This window comes from Elephas maximus, chromosome 13 (genome assembly GCF_024166365.1).
Source record: "Elephas maximus indicus isolate mEleMax1 chromosome 13, mEleMax1 primary haplotype, whole genome shotgun sequence".
Lineage (NCBI taxonomy): Eukaryota > Metazoa > Chordata > Mammalia > Proboscidea > Elephantidae > Elephas > Elephas maximus.
The window spans coordinates 41,590,241-41,609,108 of record NC_064831.1 but is presented as its reverse complement, the minus strand read 5'-3'; the positions used below and the strand labels follow the sequence as shown (position 1 = coordinate 41,609,108).

Genomic DNA, 18,868 nt, shown 5'->3' with positions numbered 1-18,868 from the left:
GCTGGCAGCAGCAGGGAGCGGCAGCAACGGAGAACCGGCAGCAGCAGAACCAGGAGACCAGCACCAGACAGTGCTGGAGCTGACCCACGGAGCGCGAGACCTGAGTACCTTTGTGGTGGACTGGGGTGCCTCCAAGCACTTATCAGTGGAGCTACAGAGCTTTGGAACACCTGTTCCAGCAGGGCAAACATGGGCTAAGAAGCCCAAAGGGCCAAGAGGCCAAGAAACCAGGAAGCAGAGGCTGAAAAGAAACACAAGAAGATGAGCTGCGTCAGTCTCAAAAGGTTTGGTCACGACCTCTGGGGTTTCAAAGGGTGGAGCCGTGGCTTCTGGTGTTTCTAAGGGTGGAGTCGCCACTCAGATGGACTAGGAGAATGGTGCATCTAAAGCCAAGGGAGCAGAGTTGCCCCATATCTTAGTATTACTGTGCTGCGTGATTAAAGTCGATGGAAAACTACAGTAACCCAATTCCGGCATGACTACTAATGGCCCAGACACTTCAGGAATGAAGGTTTGGATCACCCCCCCGCTGCGGTAAAGAACCACAGCCAGCTGAGGTGCTTGCTGAGGGCGTAGGGAATACGGAATGGATGGTGGGAGAAGGTAGTTTTAAATACCAGTTACATCCACGTGACCAGTTGCAGAAATGAGGACTGTAAATGTTTTGGGTATTTCTGCTTTGTGTGTGTGGATCAAATATTTTTGTTTCCTTCACTTATATAAGATGTAAACGGGGCTGGTGCATTTTCAGTTGTAGAAATGTTAGTTGTATCATGTTAGGCACAAGTATGACTTTGAATTGTCTATATTCAGAGATTATGTATGGTTTGGGGAAATGTGTACAGGTGCCAAGTTGACAAGGAGTGGGCTGTGATAGTTAATTGTGTGTCCACTTGGCTGGGCCATGATTCTCAGTGTTTATATGTAATCACCCCCATGATGGGATCTGCTGTGAGTAGCCAGTCAGTTGAAAGGGAGTTTCCTTGGACATGTGGCCTGCATCCAAATATAAGTGGATGTTCTGGCTTTTGCCTGCTCTGGATCCTACAGCTGGCTCCTGTTTGTCTTACCTCTGGTTCTGGGGACTTGAGCTAGCAGCTTATCTGATGATCTTGGGGTTTGTCGATCTTCACAGCCTATGAGCAAGAGTCCTGCTCTCCAACTTGCCAATCTTGGGTTTGCCCCCCCTGCAGTTTCGTGAATCAGGAGAAGCTTTGCAGTCTTGCATGCCAATCTTGGGATTTGTAGATCTTCACAGTCTGCGAACAAGAGCGCAGTTCTCCAATCTGCCAATCTTGGGTTCACCAGCCCCTGCAACTACGTGAATCAGGAGAAGCCTCTATTTTGATCCACGGACTTAGAGTGTTCCAGCCTGTACAATCGTGTGAGCTGTTCCCTTGATATAAGTGTTTCTCTCTCTCTCTCTCTCTATATATATATGTATATTTATAAATTTTACTGGTTTTGCTTCTCTAGAGAACCCAGCCTAAGATGTTTGAGGCAGCAGAGTTGCCGTCCCAGTGGGGCTAGAAGGCGGTGCTGAAGCCCAGGGCCAAGGGGCCTCCACTCAGAATCTGGAAAGAGTGGCCAATACCTAGAGTCTGGAGGGCAGGGCCATTGCATAAATGGTCTCAGAGAACAGAGGATTATTTTCAAGCCTTGAGAGCTAACGTAATATGTTCTGCTAACTTGCTTGGTGTCTGTTATGCCTTCTTTCCTTCCAGTTTCTCCTGTTCGTAATGGAAATGTTTACCTTGTGCCTGTTCCACCATTGTACTTTGGAAGCAGATAACTTGTATTCTAGATTTCACAAATGAAGAGGAATTTTTGGATTTTGGACATGGAGTTGATTTAAGGCTTTTGCTATGACATGATGGCGTGACGTGTTTTACATGTGGCAAGAACATGAATTTTTGTGGGCCAAAGGGTAGAATGTCATGGATTGAATTGTGTCCCCAAAAAATATGTATCAATTTGGCTTGGCCATGATTCCAAGTATTGTGTGACTGTCCACCATTTTGTCATCTGATGTGATTTTTCTATGTGTTGTAAATGCTGTCACTATGATGTTAATGAGATGGATTAGCGGCAGTTATGTTGATGAGATCTGCGAGATTAGATTGTGACTAAAGTCAGTCTCTTTTGAGATATAAAAGAGAGCAGAGAGACATGGAGACCTCACGTCACCAAGAAAGAGGAGCAGGAGCAAGCATCCTTTGGCCCCGGGGTCCCTGCCCTAGAAGCTCCTTGACCAGGGGAAGATTGATGACAAGGACCTTCTTCCAGAGCCCACACAGAGAGAAAGCCTTTCCCTGGAGCTGATGCCCTGAATTTGGACTTGTAGCCCACTAGACTGTGAGAGAATAGATTTCTCTTTGTTAAAGCCATCCACTTGTATTTCTGTTATAGCAGCACTTAGATGACTAAGACAATGATAGATATTTTTTTCTTTCATGCAGATTTGAAAGAATTTAAAAGTTGATTACCTATATGTAAATTAGCAGCTTAACTGTACAGCTTCCCATCTGCATTTACCTATATGTGAATCCTAGATTGTATGTACAGCTGTAACTTTTCCTCTCTTATTGGAGAGTTTTGTTATTCTAAAATTGGCCATGCATTAAGACAGAATTTTATCAGTAAGTTGCCTCTCCTGGTTACAAAAGTTGAAAACAGTTTAGTCAGGAGCCGCTGTAGTCAAGAACATAATTTATCCAGGAATAGTCTCTCAAAGGTGAATCAGAACAGGTAACTATTGTTAACACTTCTTTCAACTCTCTCTACTTTGATAGATCAGGTTAATGAAGAAAGTATTTAATCACACGTGGTATTGCTGCAAATAAACTCACACCTCACAGTGAGTGGTCTTTGTATTTTTCTCTACCAGTTACTTTATTCCAACTTTGTGGTCTAGAGGCATTTAAAAAAGAGAGAGGGAAAGAGGTTTCTCTCTCCAGATGTCTAAGTTATAGATTAACTTAAGACACTGAAATCTAAGGCCTCCATTTATTGAGGTAAGAGAGTTGCTTGAGGTGAATTCCTTTTTCCTTTATGATGCTTTTCTGTTATAGTTCTATTTTCAGGAAGTAGCAGGTTGTATAGTAATAGCAAGAAAATCACCAGCAAAAAAAAGTAGATTGGTGACTTTTTGATAATTATAGTCATCTGTAATTATCAAAAAGTCACCACCCTATTTTCAGCTACACTGAAACATTTTCAGTGTTAAATCCTGCATTTTGCAGAACTCTGACTATAAATTGAGCAGTAAAATTAAGTAAAAGGCAAGACCTATGAAATATTCATCCTTTGTTTTCTAAGACTCATTTCCCTTTCATTCCACCAGTCTATAACAGGGGAGAAGTACAAGCTGATTGCTCTTGGGCAAAGAGGTTGAGTGAGTGTTTTGTGCTTGACACCCAAGGCAATATTAATGACCTTTTAAATTTATATACAGAATATTTTGAAAAAACCATTCACTGTTTTTCATTGTAATTTATAAATGCCATAGTCCTGGGGATATAATTACAAATTTACATAGCAAGATATCATTTATCCTGGATTTGAAAATTCCAGGTTAACTGGATTATAGCTTAAACTTGAGGGTTTTTTGGTAGAATTTTTCTAATACATGTTACTCCCTGTCTTCTTAAAGCAAATACCAAACACATGATTTGATAATGTTTGGTGATTCAGTATTCATAGTATGGTAAAAGAAACATTATGTTTTACCGTACAGTGAATAAAGTGCATATTTTTCACACATGGACTTGAGGATATCTTTCCCAGTTATGTCAGTGGAGGGATTATGAGGGGAAAGTACGTGAATTTTGTAGGGCATACCTGATCATATCTGTTTGCTAACCCAGACAATAGGAATAAAATGTATATACGTCAGTGCCAGGCACATAGTAAGTGTTCATTCATTGTCATCTCCCCTTTCTTCTTCACTGTATTACAGGAAGATAACTTTGCTAGATAACGGGCCAGTAGGTAAATGATGTTTTACTTTGAGGATAAGTTCTTGAACTAACTTCCTTTTAGCTTTTAGCTCTTGATAAAAATGTATGTGCGTGTGTACACATGAATACATAAATCATTTTATTCTCTTTCAGTTTCAGGAGACAGGTATTATCTTTAAATCTGAATGGGTGCAATTCATTAATGAAAAAGTTACAGCATCTTTTTGCCTTTCTGGCTCATACACAGGTGAGTGTGTATGTGTGCATTATGTATATATTAATTGCATTGATAATATTCTTTAAACTTCACATTATACCAAACTTGAACTTTTTAACTGATGAAATAATATATGTCATACCCAAAACAATAACGCTGCTTAAAAATGCTGCAGAGATAACTGCTTAAAATATCTAGGTATCAGGCTATGATCTAAGTTTTTGTTCTTTCTCCACTTCCCATTCTTGTAGGTAGCTATAATGCTGCCCCATCGTTCTAATTATTACAGATAAAATCTGATACTCTGTGCAGTAAATAAGCTCTTTCACAAAGAAATCTTTTTAAATGTATTTTTAATAGTTTACAGGTACTAAATTGATGAACCTGCGCAGTAATGAACAATTAAAATGATATTGTGGTACCTTAGCTTCTTTTTTCCTCCATTTTGTTATATGTATCCTTTCATTGTGACTGTTAATCTATTAAAGTCCAGAATTTAAAATTTTGCAATGATACTTTAGTCCAAGGAAATGAATTTATGCTAATGATGAGAAAGTGACATAGAGTTTTAAAAAATTCATTCGTTCATTCAACAAACATTTGAACAAATGAATTTACTGGCACATTTACTGAAAGACATTATTTGCAGGCTGTATTAAGCATTCAGAGAGGAATCCCTATAGTCAGGGAATTTTGAGGATAAGTTCTTCAATTGACTTCCTTTTAGCTCTTAGTAAAAATGTATGTGCGTGTGTACACATGAATACATGAACCATATTTTATTCTCTTTCAGTTCCAGGAGACAGGTATTATCTTTAAATGAGTACAATTCATTAATGTAATGTTACAGCATCTTTTTGCTTTTGTGGCTCATACACAGAGGCTCCAAACTTTAGATTTTGAGTATGTAAATATGAATGATAGTAATCATTTATAAATAATATATATCATTTCTGGATTTTACTCTAATTGCCTTGGTTTTGCAGAGATCTAAATCAGTAGTTAGGACCAGAAGAGAAGATTCAGAGTGGATGGGATTGAGTTGATGGCAATTCCTTGTTTTCTATCTAGCAGCTGAAAATATCTCCAGTATAACTTCTTAAGCAGAAAGAATTGAGACAAGATTGACATATGAGATGATAGTGATGGTCTGTGAATAGTAATGTAGTCAGAGATATATTTTTATTATTCTCTGTCTTAGAGAAATATATTCACAAAATAAACTTAACATCTGTAGACAAAGGGGAATGAAAATATCTCCCCCACCAAACATTGTCTCCTATGAGATTGATTTTTGCACTTGCTTTATCACTAATTTATATTTGTTAATTTACTGAATCAGAGCTGTTAGAAAAAAAAAGTTTCTCTGTGCCCAAGAATGTAAGAAATTAACAAAAGAACCTAATTAAAGTTTTGTCACATTTGAGACACTGTCAGCAGACCTGCAAGGATTGTTTTAGGTAGGTAGATTTCCCTATAAAATCAAGAAGACTTTTTCTTAAAATTATAAAGCTAACATTTATTGCGCATTTAAAATTTTCTGATGCCTGTGCTAAGTGCTGTATATGTATTGTCTCAATTCTGTCAGCCAATCTATGAGTTAATAAGTTCATATCCCCATTTTACAGATGAAGAAACTGAGGTTAAGTTACTTACCCAGTGTCATACAACAAGGAGCAGGATTAGGATATGAACCCAAATGACTCTGATGCCTGTGCTCAACCAGTATGCTAAACTGCCCCCCTTCAAAATTCTATAAATACCCCTCGTTTGAGTATAAGATTTATCTTAACTGAGTACCCTACTTTTATATGCCACAATGTTCAAAATACCAGGAGAATTCTAAATTTTCAAGTTATTATGTCGTCTTTTCAGTTCTTTTTGTCATGGCAGAATCTAGGATTTCAACCTATATTGCTAAACTGCCTCCCTACTAAATACTAAAGACTATTTTATCTAAAGTACTATAAAGGGGGGAACCCTGGTGGTGTAGTGGTTAAGTGCTGTGGCTGCTAACCAAAAGGTCAGAAGTTTGAGTCCAGCAGGCGCTCCTTGGAAACTCTACAGGGCAGTTCTACTCTGTCCTATAGGGTCGCTATGAGTCGGAATCGACTTCACGGCAGCAGGGTTTTTTTTTTTTTTTTTTTAACTGTAAAGGGGTAGTAGTAGTCATAGCAGCTGTAGAACCTGTCTAACTTTAGAGGGAATAATGACCAGGATCAAATTCAGCCCAAGGTCAGACATACCTCCACTCTTCAACCTTTTACCAATTTTGACACCAGCTGTCCCTTCCATAGCACGCACTACTTCTGTTCTGGGTTCAGTAATCTGTTGCAGTGGTCACAAAGAACTCACAGACCATGCTTATAGTTAAGGGATTTATTGAGGAACAATTCAGGATCAGATCAGGAAATACGTAGGCAGTCTCCCTTCTTCAGTGCAGGACAGCTCTCTCACCTCCTCTTGGCTATGCAGGCCTTGTTTCAGCCCTGTCGGGACAGGCTCGTCTTGGCTCTGCTGTCTGTCACCTCCAACTCTGTCCCTAGGCCCCTTCTGGGCCTGTTGCCACTGGCTCCGTTGCTGGGCCTCTTGCTGTCTTCAGTGTTAAAGCCCTAGACCATGTTACAGCTCTTTCAGGAGGTTTCTTCTGTCCTATCTCTGTCTGATGTTTCTCTTTTCTTTCTTCCATCTGCTTCTCTTCCTGCTGCTTTCTGTCTCTAAAAAATGTCTTTGGGGCTGGCTGCTTAAATATACAAACTCCTTGTCAATTTGAAAGCATGGCAGTCCCACCAGGGCCACAAACTAACCAATCCCCTCTCCCCTCTCAGTAGGCCACAGGCACTTCATTTGCATAGTGGGCTACAACTCACCTCATTTACATAGCCTTGACCAATCCTTGCGATGTGCATACCAATCACAGGGCAGGCTGCAGCCCAGGACCAGACGAAACTTAGTCGTTTACAGCTTGCCCAGGAAATGTCAGTCAACCTGGACAAAACTGATAAACCTTCTGGGGTAGAAAACTGGGGCAAAAGTAACGCCTCAGGGCTTAGGTGAAAAATCTCTCAAGCTGTTTTTCCAAAGAACCCAGGTGAAATGCCACATAAAGGAGCTCATTTCACCACAAGTATGTATGCGTAGCTCTGTAAAGCATTCCCCTTATTACTTTATCTAACATATAATCATTTTTTTCAGATTTGGTCTTTCAAAAAATTTGTGTACTCAAGTACATGACTGTCATAAAGCAATAACGCCAGGAGTACTGCGTTAAGAGAGAAAACGGGGTTCTAATGTAGCCTCCTCTGCTATTAACTTATTTGTGTGGCCTTAGGCAAGCCACACAGTTTCTCTAGATCTCAGTTCTCATTTGCAATGTGAGAAGTAATGACTAACAGTTACCAAAACTTACTTCCAATGTAAACTGTCAAAGTTGCCCCGAACAGCGCCTTGGTGGTACCGTGGTTGCTAACCAAAAGGTCGGCAGTTCAAACCCTCCAGCTGCTCCTTAGAAACCTATGGGATGGTCCTGCTCTGTCCTATAGGGTCACTATGAGTTGGCATCGACTTGAAAGCAATAGGTTTAGGTTTTTTGTTTTTTAAGGTGTCCCTGTGTTTGGCACTTTTTGGAGAAAAGTTGTAATTTTAAGTAATCTTTTTTAAACATTAAATATTGAGATTTAAGTTATTCATGGCATGAGAATCACTTCCTTGTGTTTTCTGTACTGCTTTCAGAGGGAAGCATATGCACCTCGGATATTCTTTGAGGCTTCCAGACCTCCATGGTTTACTCCTAGATCACAGCAAGACTGTTCGGAGTACCTCAGGTTTCTATTAGACAGGTAAAAATATTTTTAAAGTTATCATTTGAATTACCTTTTCATAAAAGTTGTTTATTTCTGTAGAATTTTTTTCTTTAAAAATATATTTCAAGTGTTAACCTTTAAAATGTATTTATTATATGTGTTATTGAAGTTTTGTTTCTAGTTTGATTTCTTTTTTGGATTTTCTTGCTTTAGAGCAGCTATTCTCAAAAGTGTGGTACAGGGACCCTTGGGATTTCCCAAAATGCTTTCAGAGAGTTTGTGAGGGTGTGCCTGTCCCACTACATATCTGTGTGAGGCCAAATTTTCTTCATATACCTCATCCAAAACATCACATCATCGTAGACTGAATGCAGAAACAGACATGAAGATCCAGCTGTCTTCGCTTAAGCCAGATGTTTAAAATATTTGCTAAATGTAAAACAATGCAACTCTTCTCGCTAATTTTTTTTTATTTTAGAACATTTTTCATTTAAAAAATGTTATTTATATTACACAGTGGGTTTATTATTGCTTTAAAATGAATTAATACATATTTTTAAAATTTCTCAGTTTTCAAATATCATAAATATTGATAGATATAACCCACATAAACAAAAGCTCTTGAGTTTCTCAGTTATTTTTATTTTTAAGAGTATAAAGAGGTCCTGAGATTGAAAAGTTTAAGGGCCACTGCTTTTGAGTAGTTAATAATTAGATGAGTTCAGTATATTTTGCTGACTCCTTACCACTCAGTAAAACCCATTATATTCTTGTGTCTCCATTTTTGCTTCCTTCTGTTGTGTGAATAACAGTTAAGTTAGTTGAGTTCTACGTGTACTACCTTCCTTCCATTCAGTCAAGGATGTACTGTGAGTGTCTTCTTTGTGTCTGCCAGGCTCTCTATGAGATGCCAGGTGTCCAAAGATAGGCAAGACAGTTTATAGACATATATAACTACCTATAACGTGATAAAAATAAGTGCTATCAAATAGCTCAGAGCGTACAGTGAGAGCATAGGGTCATAGTAGCCCACAAACTTCTAATCAGTCTGGAATTGTTCAATGTTCCTCTTTATTAAAAGAGGGAAAATTAGATTTTTTAAACTTAGCATTATGCTTGATGAAAATAATTTAGCTGTTTGTATAAGCCATCAGTATTTTTAAATAGAAATGACATTGAAACATAAATGAAGTTATTCTATAACAATATACTCTCCTGCAGGCTCCATGAAGAAGAGAAGATCTTGAAAGTTCAGTCCTCACACAAGCCTTCTGAAAGTCTGGGGTGTAGTGAAACTTTCTTACAAGAAGTAGCTAGTAAGGCAGCTCTACTAACAGAGACACCTTGCACAAGTGATGGTGAGAAGACTTTAATAGAAAAAATGTTTGGCGGGAAACTACAAACTCACATATGTTGCTTGAACTGTAGGAGTACCTCACAAAAAGTGGAAGCCTTCACAGATCTTTCACTTGCTTTTTGTCCTTCCTCTTCTATGGAACACTTGTCTTTTCAAGAACCAGTATCATCACCTAATGCACTCAATGATGGTCTGATGCAAGCCAGTGTGTCTGGTCCGTCAGAAGAACCAGTAGTTTATAATCCAGCAGCAGCTGCTTTTGTCTGTGACTCAGTTGTAAATGAAAGAACTATAGACAGTCTTCCTCATGAGCTTCGCTGTACTGAAAACACTTCTGTCCCTAATGAGTCTAGCAAGATTCTTGTTAATAAAGATGTATCTCAGAAACCAGGAGGTGAAACCACACCTTCCGTGACTGACTTACTAAATTATTTTTTAGCTCCAGAGATTCTTACTGGTGACAACCAATATTATTGTGAAAACTGTGCCTCTCTGCAGAACGCTGAGAAAACTATGCAAATCACGGAGGAACCTGAGTATCTTATTCTTACTCTCCTGAGATTTTCATATGATCAGAAGTATCATGTGAGAAGAAAAATTTTAGACAATGTGTCACTACCACTGATTTTGGAGTTGCCAGTTAAAAGAACTACTACTCTCTCTTCATTGTCAGAAAGCTGGTCTATAGATGTTGACTTCACTGATACTAGGGAGAACCTTGCTAAAAAATTAAAGCCTTCTGGGACTGAAGAAGCTTGTTGTCCAAAATTGGTGCCCTATCTACTAAATTCTGTGGTGGTTCACTCTGGCATATCCTCTGAAAGTGGGCATTACTATTCTTATGCAAGAAACATCACAGGTACAGACTCTTCATACCAGATGTGCCACCACCAGTCTGAAACTCTGGCTTTAGCATCCCCCCAGAGTCATTTATTGGGGAAAGATAGCCCCACTGCAATTATTGAACAGAATTTGGAAAATAAGGAAATGTCAAAAGAGTGGTTTTTATTTAATGACAGCAGAGTGACGTTTACCTCATTTCAGTCTGTCCAGAAAATTACAAGTAGGTTTCCAAAGGACACAGCTTATGTGCTTTTGTATAAAAAACAGAACAACACTAATGGTTTAAGTGGTAATAATACAACTAGTGGACTCTGGGTAAATGGAGACCCACCTCTGCAGAAAGAACTTATGGATGCTATAACAAAAGATAATAAACTCTATTTACAGGTAAGTTGAGAATACATGCGTCCTCATTTGTACAGAGTATTTAAAGAATTGACAGGTGCTTAAATGAGTGCCCTAATTCTGATGCAACTTAATATCTACATTTCCTAGAAATATACAGAGCAGTAATTCTAAAATGAGTCTGACTTTATATGAAATGGGCTGATCATATATAATTAAATTCTTATTTTCTAATGTTTGAATCCATTATGAAAAGAAGCAGATAAATGCAATGTAAATCAAGCCTATTGCCGTCGAGTCTATTCTGACTCATAGGAACCCTATGGGACAGAGTAGAACAGCCCCATAGGCTTTCCAAGGCTGTAAACTTTACAGAAACCTACTGCCACATCTTTCTCCCTTGGATTGGTTGGTGGGTTTGAACCGCGCTGACCCTTCAGGTAACAGCCAAGTACTTAACCATTGTGCCACTAGGGCTCCTGTAAATGCAATATAGAAGACCTTTTTTGTTGTTTTTAGTTTCAAAAGATGCACTCATTAAAAAATCATACAATATAGAAGCCTTGAAGGGGGGAAAAAGTGGAAGTAATCTCCCTCTTGCCCTCAGTCCCACCTACCAGGGTAGACAGCTATTAAATATGGTGTTTATTCCTTCCAGACCTTTGTATAAAAAATTTTAAGACTTATTTACTGGCATTCAGATAGATAAGATAAAGGGCACTAAAACGTAGAATACTGAAGGACAGGATATTTGTATTGTTTGAGTATCTGGGAAATAAAGCCAAGGCAATACTAGAACAATTAGTAAATAAAAGCTATGGAGTAAAAGTTTTTATGACATGGATTCACTCATAAATATACTTTTTACAAGCAGTTAGTGATTTTATTACATTAGAGGTAATGAAGATCTTTCTGAAATTATTTTTCCTTGAAATCTGTCAACTAGCTGTCAATATAAGGCATCAGCAATAAATTGTAAATGGAATTGTAGGAAAGGAATTTATAGGTATATTAACAAGTTGCGTGATTTTATGAGTTGCAGTACTTAAAAATTTTGTGTTTGAAAGTCACAAAACTAAAAGATTCAGATAGAATCAGAAGAAATGGTCACTATAGTACTGATCTTTAGAAGGGATATATCTCAAAAATTAACAAATTTACTGTATTATAAAATATTCAAAGATTGATACACAATACATTTTTAAAGGAGTATAGCGATGTTCACGAGTGACACGTGAAAACAAACTTTACAGGAAAAAATTAGAAATGCAGAGTATTTGTTAGAACTGATTCGCTATCCAAGACTAACATCTGGTTAGATGGCTTATGGTTGAGGTAATAAAAATAGAATGTATTTAACCATGCCCTTCTTGCTAGATATCAGATAAGCACTTGTTAATCTTCATGATTCTTGAAATATCCTGAAAATTAAGTTTTAAAAGCTTCTGTAAGCTTTTCAGAGATTAATTAATTAGGCCATTTCATACGAGAATTTATTATCTGAAGTCTCTTTCAGCCATAAAGGTACATGTTTCCATATCATTTGTGTATACGAGGGTCACACAGCAGTCACTGTGTGCTACTGAGAAGTAAGGTGTCCATTCTGTGAAGGATAGAAGTCAGGGTAAGCCAGAATTTTTTTTTTCACCATGATGAAAAACAGCATTTTGTGAAGGGAAGAATGGTTAACTAAAAAATTTAGCTAGAAATTATAGAATAGGATTAGCTTCTCAGATGGAACAAAGTATCTGGACTTTTAGTTGAAAAATTGGGTACAGCACAGGTTTTGTTTTTCAGGGTGATTTTGCCTGAGAAATTAAGGGTTATGCTGTTACCAGTAACTTTTAGATCTTTTTGGTTTAGTGACCCCATTTGAAAGTTACAGACCCTCTCCCAGAAATAATGGGCACGTGCCAGAATATTTTCCACGTTCTTTTAAGGAGTTTGTGGGCCCTCAGTTTTAAGCATTCAGTTTAATACTTTGCCGAATGAATCTGCCATTATTTATTCACATTTGTTCCTACGTAATAATCTTCTGAGACCCTGGATGGCAAAAACAGGTACGCATTCAGCTGCTAACCAAAAGATTGGTAATTTGAATTTGTTCAGAAGTGCTTCGGAAGAAGGCTTGGCAATCTACTCCCAAAAGTTCACAGCCATTGAAAACTCTATGAGCACAGTTCTACTCTAAAACACATGGGGTAGCCATGAGTTGTAATCACCTGACAGCAACTAGGTTTTTTGTTTGTTTGTTTTTGGCTAATAGCCTTCTACTCTGAGGTCATTAAGATTTATCGAGCACCTAATATGGTCCAGACACATAAATGAATATAACTTATTCCTTATAAAAGTTCTGATAATCTGCTTGGGAAAAGTTTTAAGTTGTATGACAAAGAGAGAGACTTCATTTTACTTCACAGTATTTTTTAGATCTGCCTTTTATTTACTAGGAATCGTTTTAAGGAAAGGGCAGAGAGAAATCCACACTTTTTCCAGTGTTGAGAACTTTTACTATAATCGCCCACTTCCAAAATCACCCCAGTTGATAGAGAGTAGATAATCCATCATAGTAACCTTAGTATTCTACATTTTTAATATGTGTATTAATAAAGAAACCCATGCCTCTATTTATGTGTGTTAAAGGAGCTGCAGTATTTTCAGCAGAGAAATTTTATGACTTCAGGACTTCAGTTTCGTCATCTGTAAAGTGAGGATAAAGAAGCAGAATAACTTTCAGGATCTGTATTTCTATACAGCTAAACCAGGATTTTGCTCTCTATCTTGTTTTCTCTGTAAAATGATTACGTACCCTCGTAGACTTTGATAAGGATTAATGTGGTCACCACTACTCATTGTCAGTTTGCTGTATCATGGTGCCTTTCATGTTGCTGTGATTCTGGAAGCTATGCCACCAGTATTTCAAATACCAGCGGGGCCACCCATGGTGGATGAGTTTCAGAGGAGTTAACAGAGTAAAAAGAAGGACCTGGCAATCTACTTCTAAAAAAAATGGGCCAGTGAAAACGTTATGAATAACAGCAGAACATTGTCTGAGATAGTGCCAAAAGATGAGCCCCTAAGGTTGGAAGGCACTCCAAATACAGCTGGGAGGGAGCTGCCTCCTCAAATAGAGTCGACCGTAATGATGTGGATTAAAACTTCTGGGACCTTCATTTACTGTTGTGGCACGACTCCAAATGAGAACAAACAGCTACAAATATCCATTAATAATTGGAATGTGGAATGTACGAAGAATGAATCTAGGAAAATTAGAAGTTGTCAAAAATGAAATGGAACACATAAAGATATCCTAGGCGTTAGTGAGCCAAAATGGACCAGGGTTGGCCATTTTGAATCAGATAATCGTATAGCCTACTACGTTGGCAATGCCAAATTGAAGAGGAATGGTGTCACGTTCATCTCAAAAAGAACATTTCAAATCTGCCCGAAAGTACAGTGCTGTGAGTGATAGGATAAATATATCCCTCCAAGGAAGACCAGTTACTACGATTATTATTCAGATTTCCACCCTAACCACTAATGCCAAAGATGAGGAAACTGAAGGTTTTTACCAGCTTCCACAGTCTGAAATTGACTGAACATGCAAATAAAATGCATTGATGATTACTGGCAATTAGAATGCCAAAGTTGGAAACGAAGAAGGTTCAGTATTTGGAAAATATGGCCTTGGTGATAGACATGACACTGGAGAGTGCATGATAGAATTTTGTAAGACCAAGAAGGGCTTATTCATTGCAAATAGCTTTTTTCAAGAACATAAACAGCAAATACATAGGTGGACCTTGCCAGATGGGATACACAAGAATCAAATCAGCTACATCTGTGGAAAGAGACATGGAGAAGCTCAGTATCATCAGTCAGAACGAGACCAGGGCCAGCTGATGAACAGACCATCAGTTGTTCATATGCAAGTTCAAGTTGAAGCGGAAGAAAATTAAAACAAGCCCACTAGAGCCAAAGTAGGATCATGAGTATATCCCACCTGAATTTAGAGGCCATCCCAAGAATAGATTTGATTCATTGAACGCTAATGACCAAAGGCCAAACGAGTTGTGGGATAACATCAAGGACATCATACATGAAGAAAGCAAGAGGTCATTAAAAAGATGGGAAGGAAGGACCAAAATGGATGTCAGAAGAGACTCTGAAGCTTGTTCTTTAGCATTGAGTAGCTAAAGCAAGTAGAAGTAATGATGAAGTAAAAGAGTTGATTGGAAGATTCCAAAGGGCTGCTTGAGAAGACAAAGTATTATAATGAAATGTGCGAAGACCTGGAGTTAGAAAACCGAAAGGGAAGAACACGCATTTCTTGAGCTGAAAGAATCGAAAAAAAAAAAAATCAAGCCTTGAGTTGTATCCTTTTACCATACTTAATCTAGATGCTGAGCAAATACTTCCAGAAGCTGGATCCTGTCAAGAACACAACATCAGGATTGGGGGAAGACTCATTAACAATCTTGATATATGCAGATGACACAGCCTTACTTGCTGAAAGCAAAAAGGGCTTGAAACACTTGCTGATGAAGGTCAAAGACTACAGCCTTGAGTATGGTTTGCACCTCAACATAAAACAAAAATCCTCACAACTGGACCAATAAGCAACATCTTGAAAAACAGAGAAAAGATTGAAGTCGGGGATTTCATTTTAGTTGGATCCACAATCAACACCCATGGAAGCAGCAGTCAAGAAATCAAATGATGGATTTCATTGGGCATATCTGCTACAAAGACCTCTTTAAAGTGTTAAAAAGCAAAGATGTCACTGTGAGGACTAAGGTGCACCTGACCCAAGCCATGGTATTTTTAATCGCTTCATATGCATGTGAAAGCTTGACAGTGAATAAGGGAGGTGGAAGAAGAATTGATGCCTTTAAATTATGGTGTTTGGAGAAGAGTAATGAAAATACCCCGGACTGCCAGAAGAAAAAACAAATCTGTCTTAAAAGAAGTACAGCTAGAATGCTCCTTAGAAGGGAGGATGACGAGACTTCATCCCATGAACTTTGGACATGTTAACAGGAGGGATCAGTCCCTCGAGAAGGACATCATGCTTGGTAAAATAGAGGGTCAGTGAAAAAGAGAAAGACCCTCAGTTGACACAGTGGCTGCAGCAATGGGCTCAAACATAGCAACAATTGTGAGGACCAGGCAGTGTTTCCTTCTGTTGTATATAGGGTCACTGTGAGTCAGAATTGACTCAGTGGTACCTAACAAGAAGTATGGTCAGCATTTTAAGTTATTGAGTTTTGAAGGATCCTTATTAAGGTTTGGGGCATTTTAAAAATATTTTTGTAGGTGTTACATTCCATCCATTGTATGTAGTATTTTAATTTTATTAAAATTATTTTTTAATTTTAGGAACAAGAGTTGAATGCTCGAGCCCGGGCTCTACAAGCTGCTTCTGCCTCCTGTTCATTTCGGCCCAATGGATTTGATGACAATGACCCTCCAGGAAGCTGTGGACCAACTGGTGGAGGGGGTGGTGGAGGATTCAATACAGTTGGCCGACTCGTATTTTGATCCTGAAAGAGTCCAAAATGCACTGATCACAAAACATCCCATACTATGACTGTTAAAATGTCAGACTGTAACAAATACCTTTTATTTTTCTTTTTATTAGACCCTTATACTTTAAGAAAACACACTCAGTGCTTGTTTTTATTTTCTTGACAATACATTTATTCACAAAATGCATCATGGGAAAAAAATCTACCTCTTAAAATTCCATTTTCTCTTAGGGTTAGACATGCTTGACCAAAAATTTTCAGAGGAAAATATGTACTTGGTCCCTAATTAAGCTGCATTCAATTTAATAGAGGTGTACAAGTGATTCTATCCTAAGTTTTACTGAATGAAAGATACAATTCATTTAGCATCCTTTATAAAAGAATTGATATTAGAGGTGAGAGAAATGTTTTTTTTAAAGAAATTATTTCGCGTGTAGTTACCCATTAGTAAATTCAAGTCTTTGAAAATACTAGAGATGATAAAGTCTCTAGTGCAGGCAATAACATGAAATTTATCAAGCTGTAGTACTTGTCAGGTTTTTGTTTAGTGCTGTCTTCAGTATCACTGTATCTGCATCTGAAGTACAAATGTTTAAAAACAAACATACTTATGTGCAGAATTGATTTTAAGAAAGGTGCATGATCCTGTAAGAGCAACATTTTTACATAAAAATGGCTAACTTTGTAGTATTTCTAATTGTTGCAGAATTTTAAAATCCTATTTCAGGGAGTATATCTTCTGTGTGTTTTGAAGGAGGTGAGTTCTGTATGTGCCTTGCAGTACTGTAATTCAAAAATATATAGGAATCTTTGGCCGCAGAAAAGTTTTTTTAAAAAAATGAAATGTTAGGAAGTAATTTTTTTGTGTTAAGATTAAAATTGTAACTTTTTGGAAGATACTAGATTTCCCAGAAGTAAAAACTGGTGGTTCTGAATAAGTGTGATTGTTCATTTTTAACTCTTAAAAGAATTCAGGGTAAATGAACCCAGTTGAGTAAAAAATCTTTTTTGATTTTGTTACTTAAACAGTGCCCAGAATATTAAACACTGATATCCTATTTTTAGAGTGGTACTTTTTGGCTTTGTGGGACTCTCATATGTTTTGCACTGTTGCTTCTATTTCTTAGTTTCAGATAAAATCTTGAAATGCCAGAGCCTACCATCCAACTTTTTCTTTTGCCAGGAAACCAAAAATCTCTTATTTCCCTTGGGTCTGGATTACACAGCGTTCAAGAGTTACACCAGTTATCCTTCTTCCTGAAGATTGTAACTTATCTACAGTTGCTGTGTTGTTCTGAAGATTGGTCTCATTTATTTTGAAAACATTTTAAGGAAGGAATTTTTTTTTTTTTTTTTGGGTTTTGTCTTTTTCCCAGGCTTTTATGACAATAGTTAGAAGCTCCTCATCTTTATTCCACCGTCTCCTGCTCTTAACCTGTTTCCAGTCACTAGGAAAATTAGGAAAACTGATAGGTTATTTAAAAGCTGGAAATTTTTTGCAGAATTAATCAGTACTTCTCTATAAATGAGTGAACAAGAAGGGTTTTAATCACACTTTCTTTCCCTTATACTTCCTCTTGTTCTAATGGAAAATCTCTAAGCTACCCTGTGTACACAGTTAATCTTTTGGCTCAGTAATGATTTATAATCAGATTATATCAGTCTTAGCATGTATTGAAATTAGTGAAGTCATTTAATACTGGGTGGATGATGGATTGATTTTAGACTAAGATATTAATAGGAACTTCTTAAAAGACTATTAAACCTACAACTCTGTTTTATCTATGAATATGAAGTCATTCAAGGATTTATGTGTCAAGGTAATATGCATTAAATTTTAAAAATGATAAGTTGACATTCTAGTTATATAATACTGAGACTATTCAAAATGTAACTTGATGACATTACCAAAGTCTTGAAATTAGAGCATTAATTATTTGCTGAATTGACAGTATTTATACCTAGAGGAAGATGTGGAACCAGAATAATCAGAATCTTCATTCAAAAAGCCATCCAACAGAACTTTTTAATAAGGTAGTCAGTATGATTGCTCTGATGAGTTCACTCAATTCAGTAACTATCGTACAGATGTATTTAATTGTCATACTAGGGCCTTCTTTCTCCTGTATTTCTGACCCTGATACTCTTTCCTTTGCCTCTTGCCAATGTGACGAGGGGTTCTGCGCTAAGACTGACTAGAGTCCTCTCGTTGTTTCTCTTAAGTTCAGTCCAAGGTGAGAATTTTAAGCGAAGTTATTTGTTGCTGCATTAGGAGCACATCAGGGTTCTCTGCCGACAAAAGCCGGAAATCCAGGTCTGTTCCATTCAAAGATTATTGTTGACACAATGAGAAAAGTAGAATTTTTGCAAGAGAGATATACAAGGAAGGAAATATATGTGACATCGTCATGCAAGCCTTGTAACCTGTCCACAAGTAGATGCCTGTGCAGCTCTGACTCGTGGCATGTACGTATCTCAAGTTGTAGGAGGAAATCTAGCTCATTCTCCATTCTGGCATCAGAGAAGCCCAACAGCACTGGGCTAGGGATCCTTGACTTTGTCTCCATAAGTTAAGATGCCAGGAGAATTCATTGGCTTTAGAGATAAAGGTTCCTCCTGATGCCTAGCAGATTGAGGGTCCTTGTGACAGGTTTAGAAAGCCTATATAATATTAGATCTGAGAAGAACAAAAATGTTTCAGAAGTAAGTCTTGAGTGTTGTTTTCTCATTTGGTTTTTTCTTTTAATGGTAATGAATGTTATTTATAAAAGTACTTATCTTCTTTTCATATACTGCCTTTAAAAAAAAGAAACTCA

The 18,868-nt window shown here is 37.6% G+C and overlaps 1 protein-coding gene across 2 annotated transcripts in view; it reads left to right on the top strand.

Annotated features, from left to right (window-relative positions):
* The window catches only part of USP38 (ubiquitin specific peptidase 38), a 42,359-nt gene extending 24,542 nt beyond the window's left edge, over positions 1–17,817 (top strand). Inside the window, exons 7-10 of one of the 2 annotated variants that reach the window (XM_049905780.1) lie at positions 4,113–4,206; positions 7,909–8,015; positions 9,201–10,566; positions 15,904–17,815. In XM_049905780.1, coding sequence (XP_049761737.1) covers positions 4,113–4,206; positions 7,909–8,015; positions 9,201–10,566; positions 15,904–16,065 — 1,729 coding nt within the window. In that variant the 3' untranslated portion in view covers positions 16,066–17,815. Of the gene's footprint in view, positions 1–4,112; positions 4,207–7,908; positions 8,016–9,200; positions 10,567–15,903 lie in introns of both variants that reach the window. The other variant, XM_049905781.1, reaches the window with a different exon arrangement.
* Positions 17,818–18,868: the final 1,051 nt, after the last annotated feature.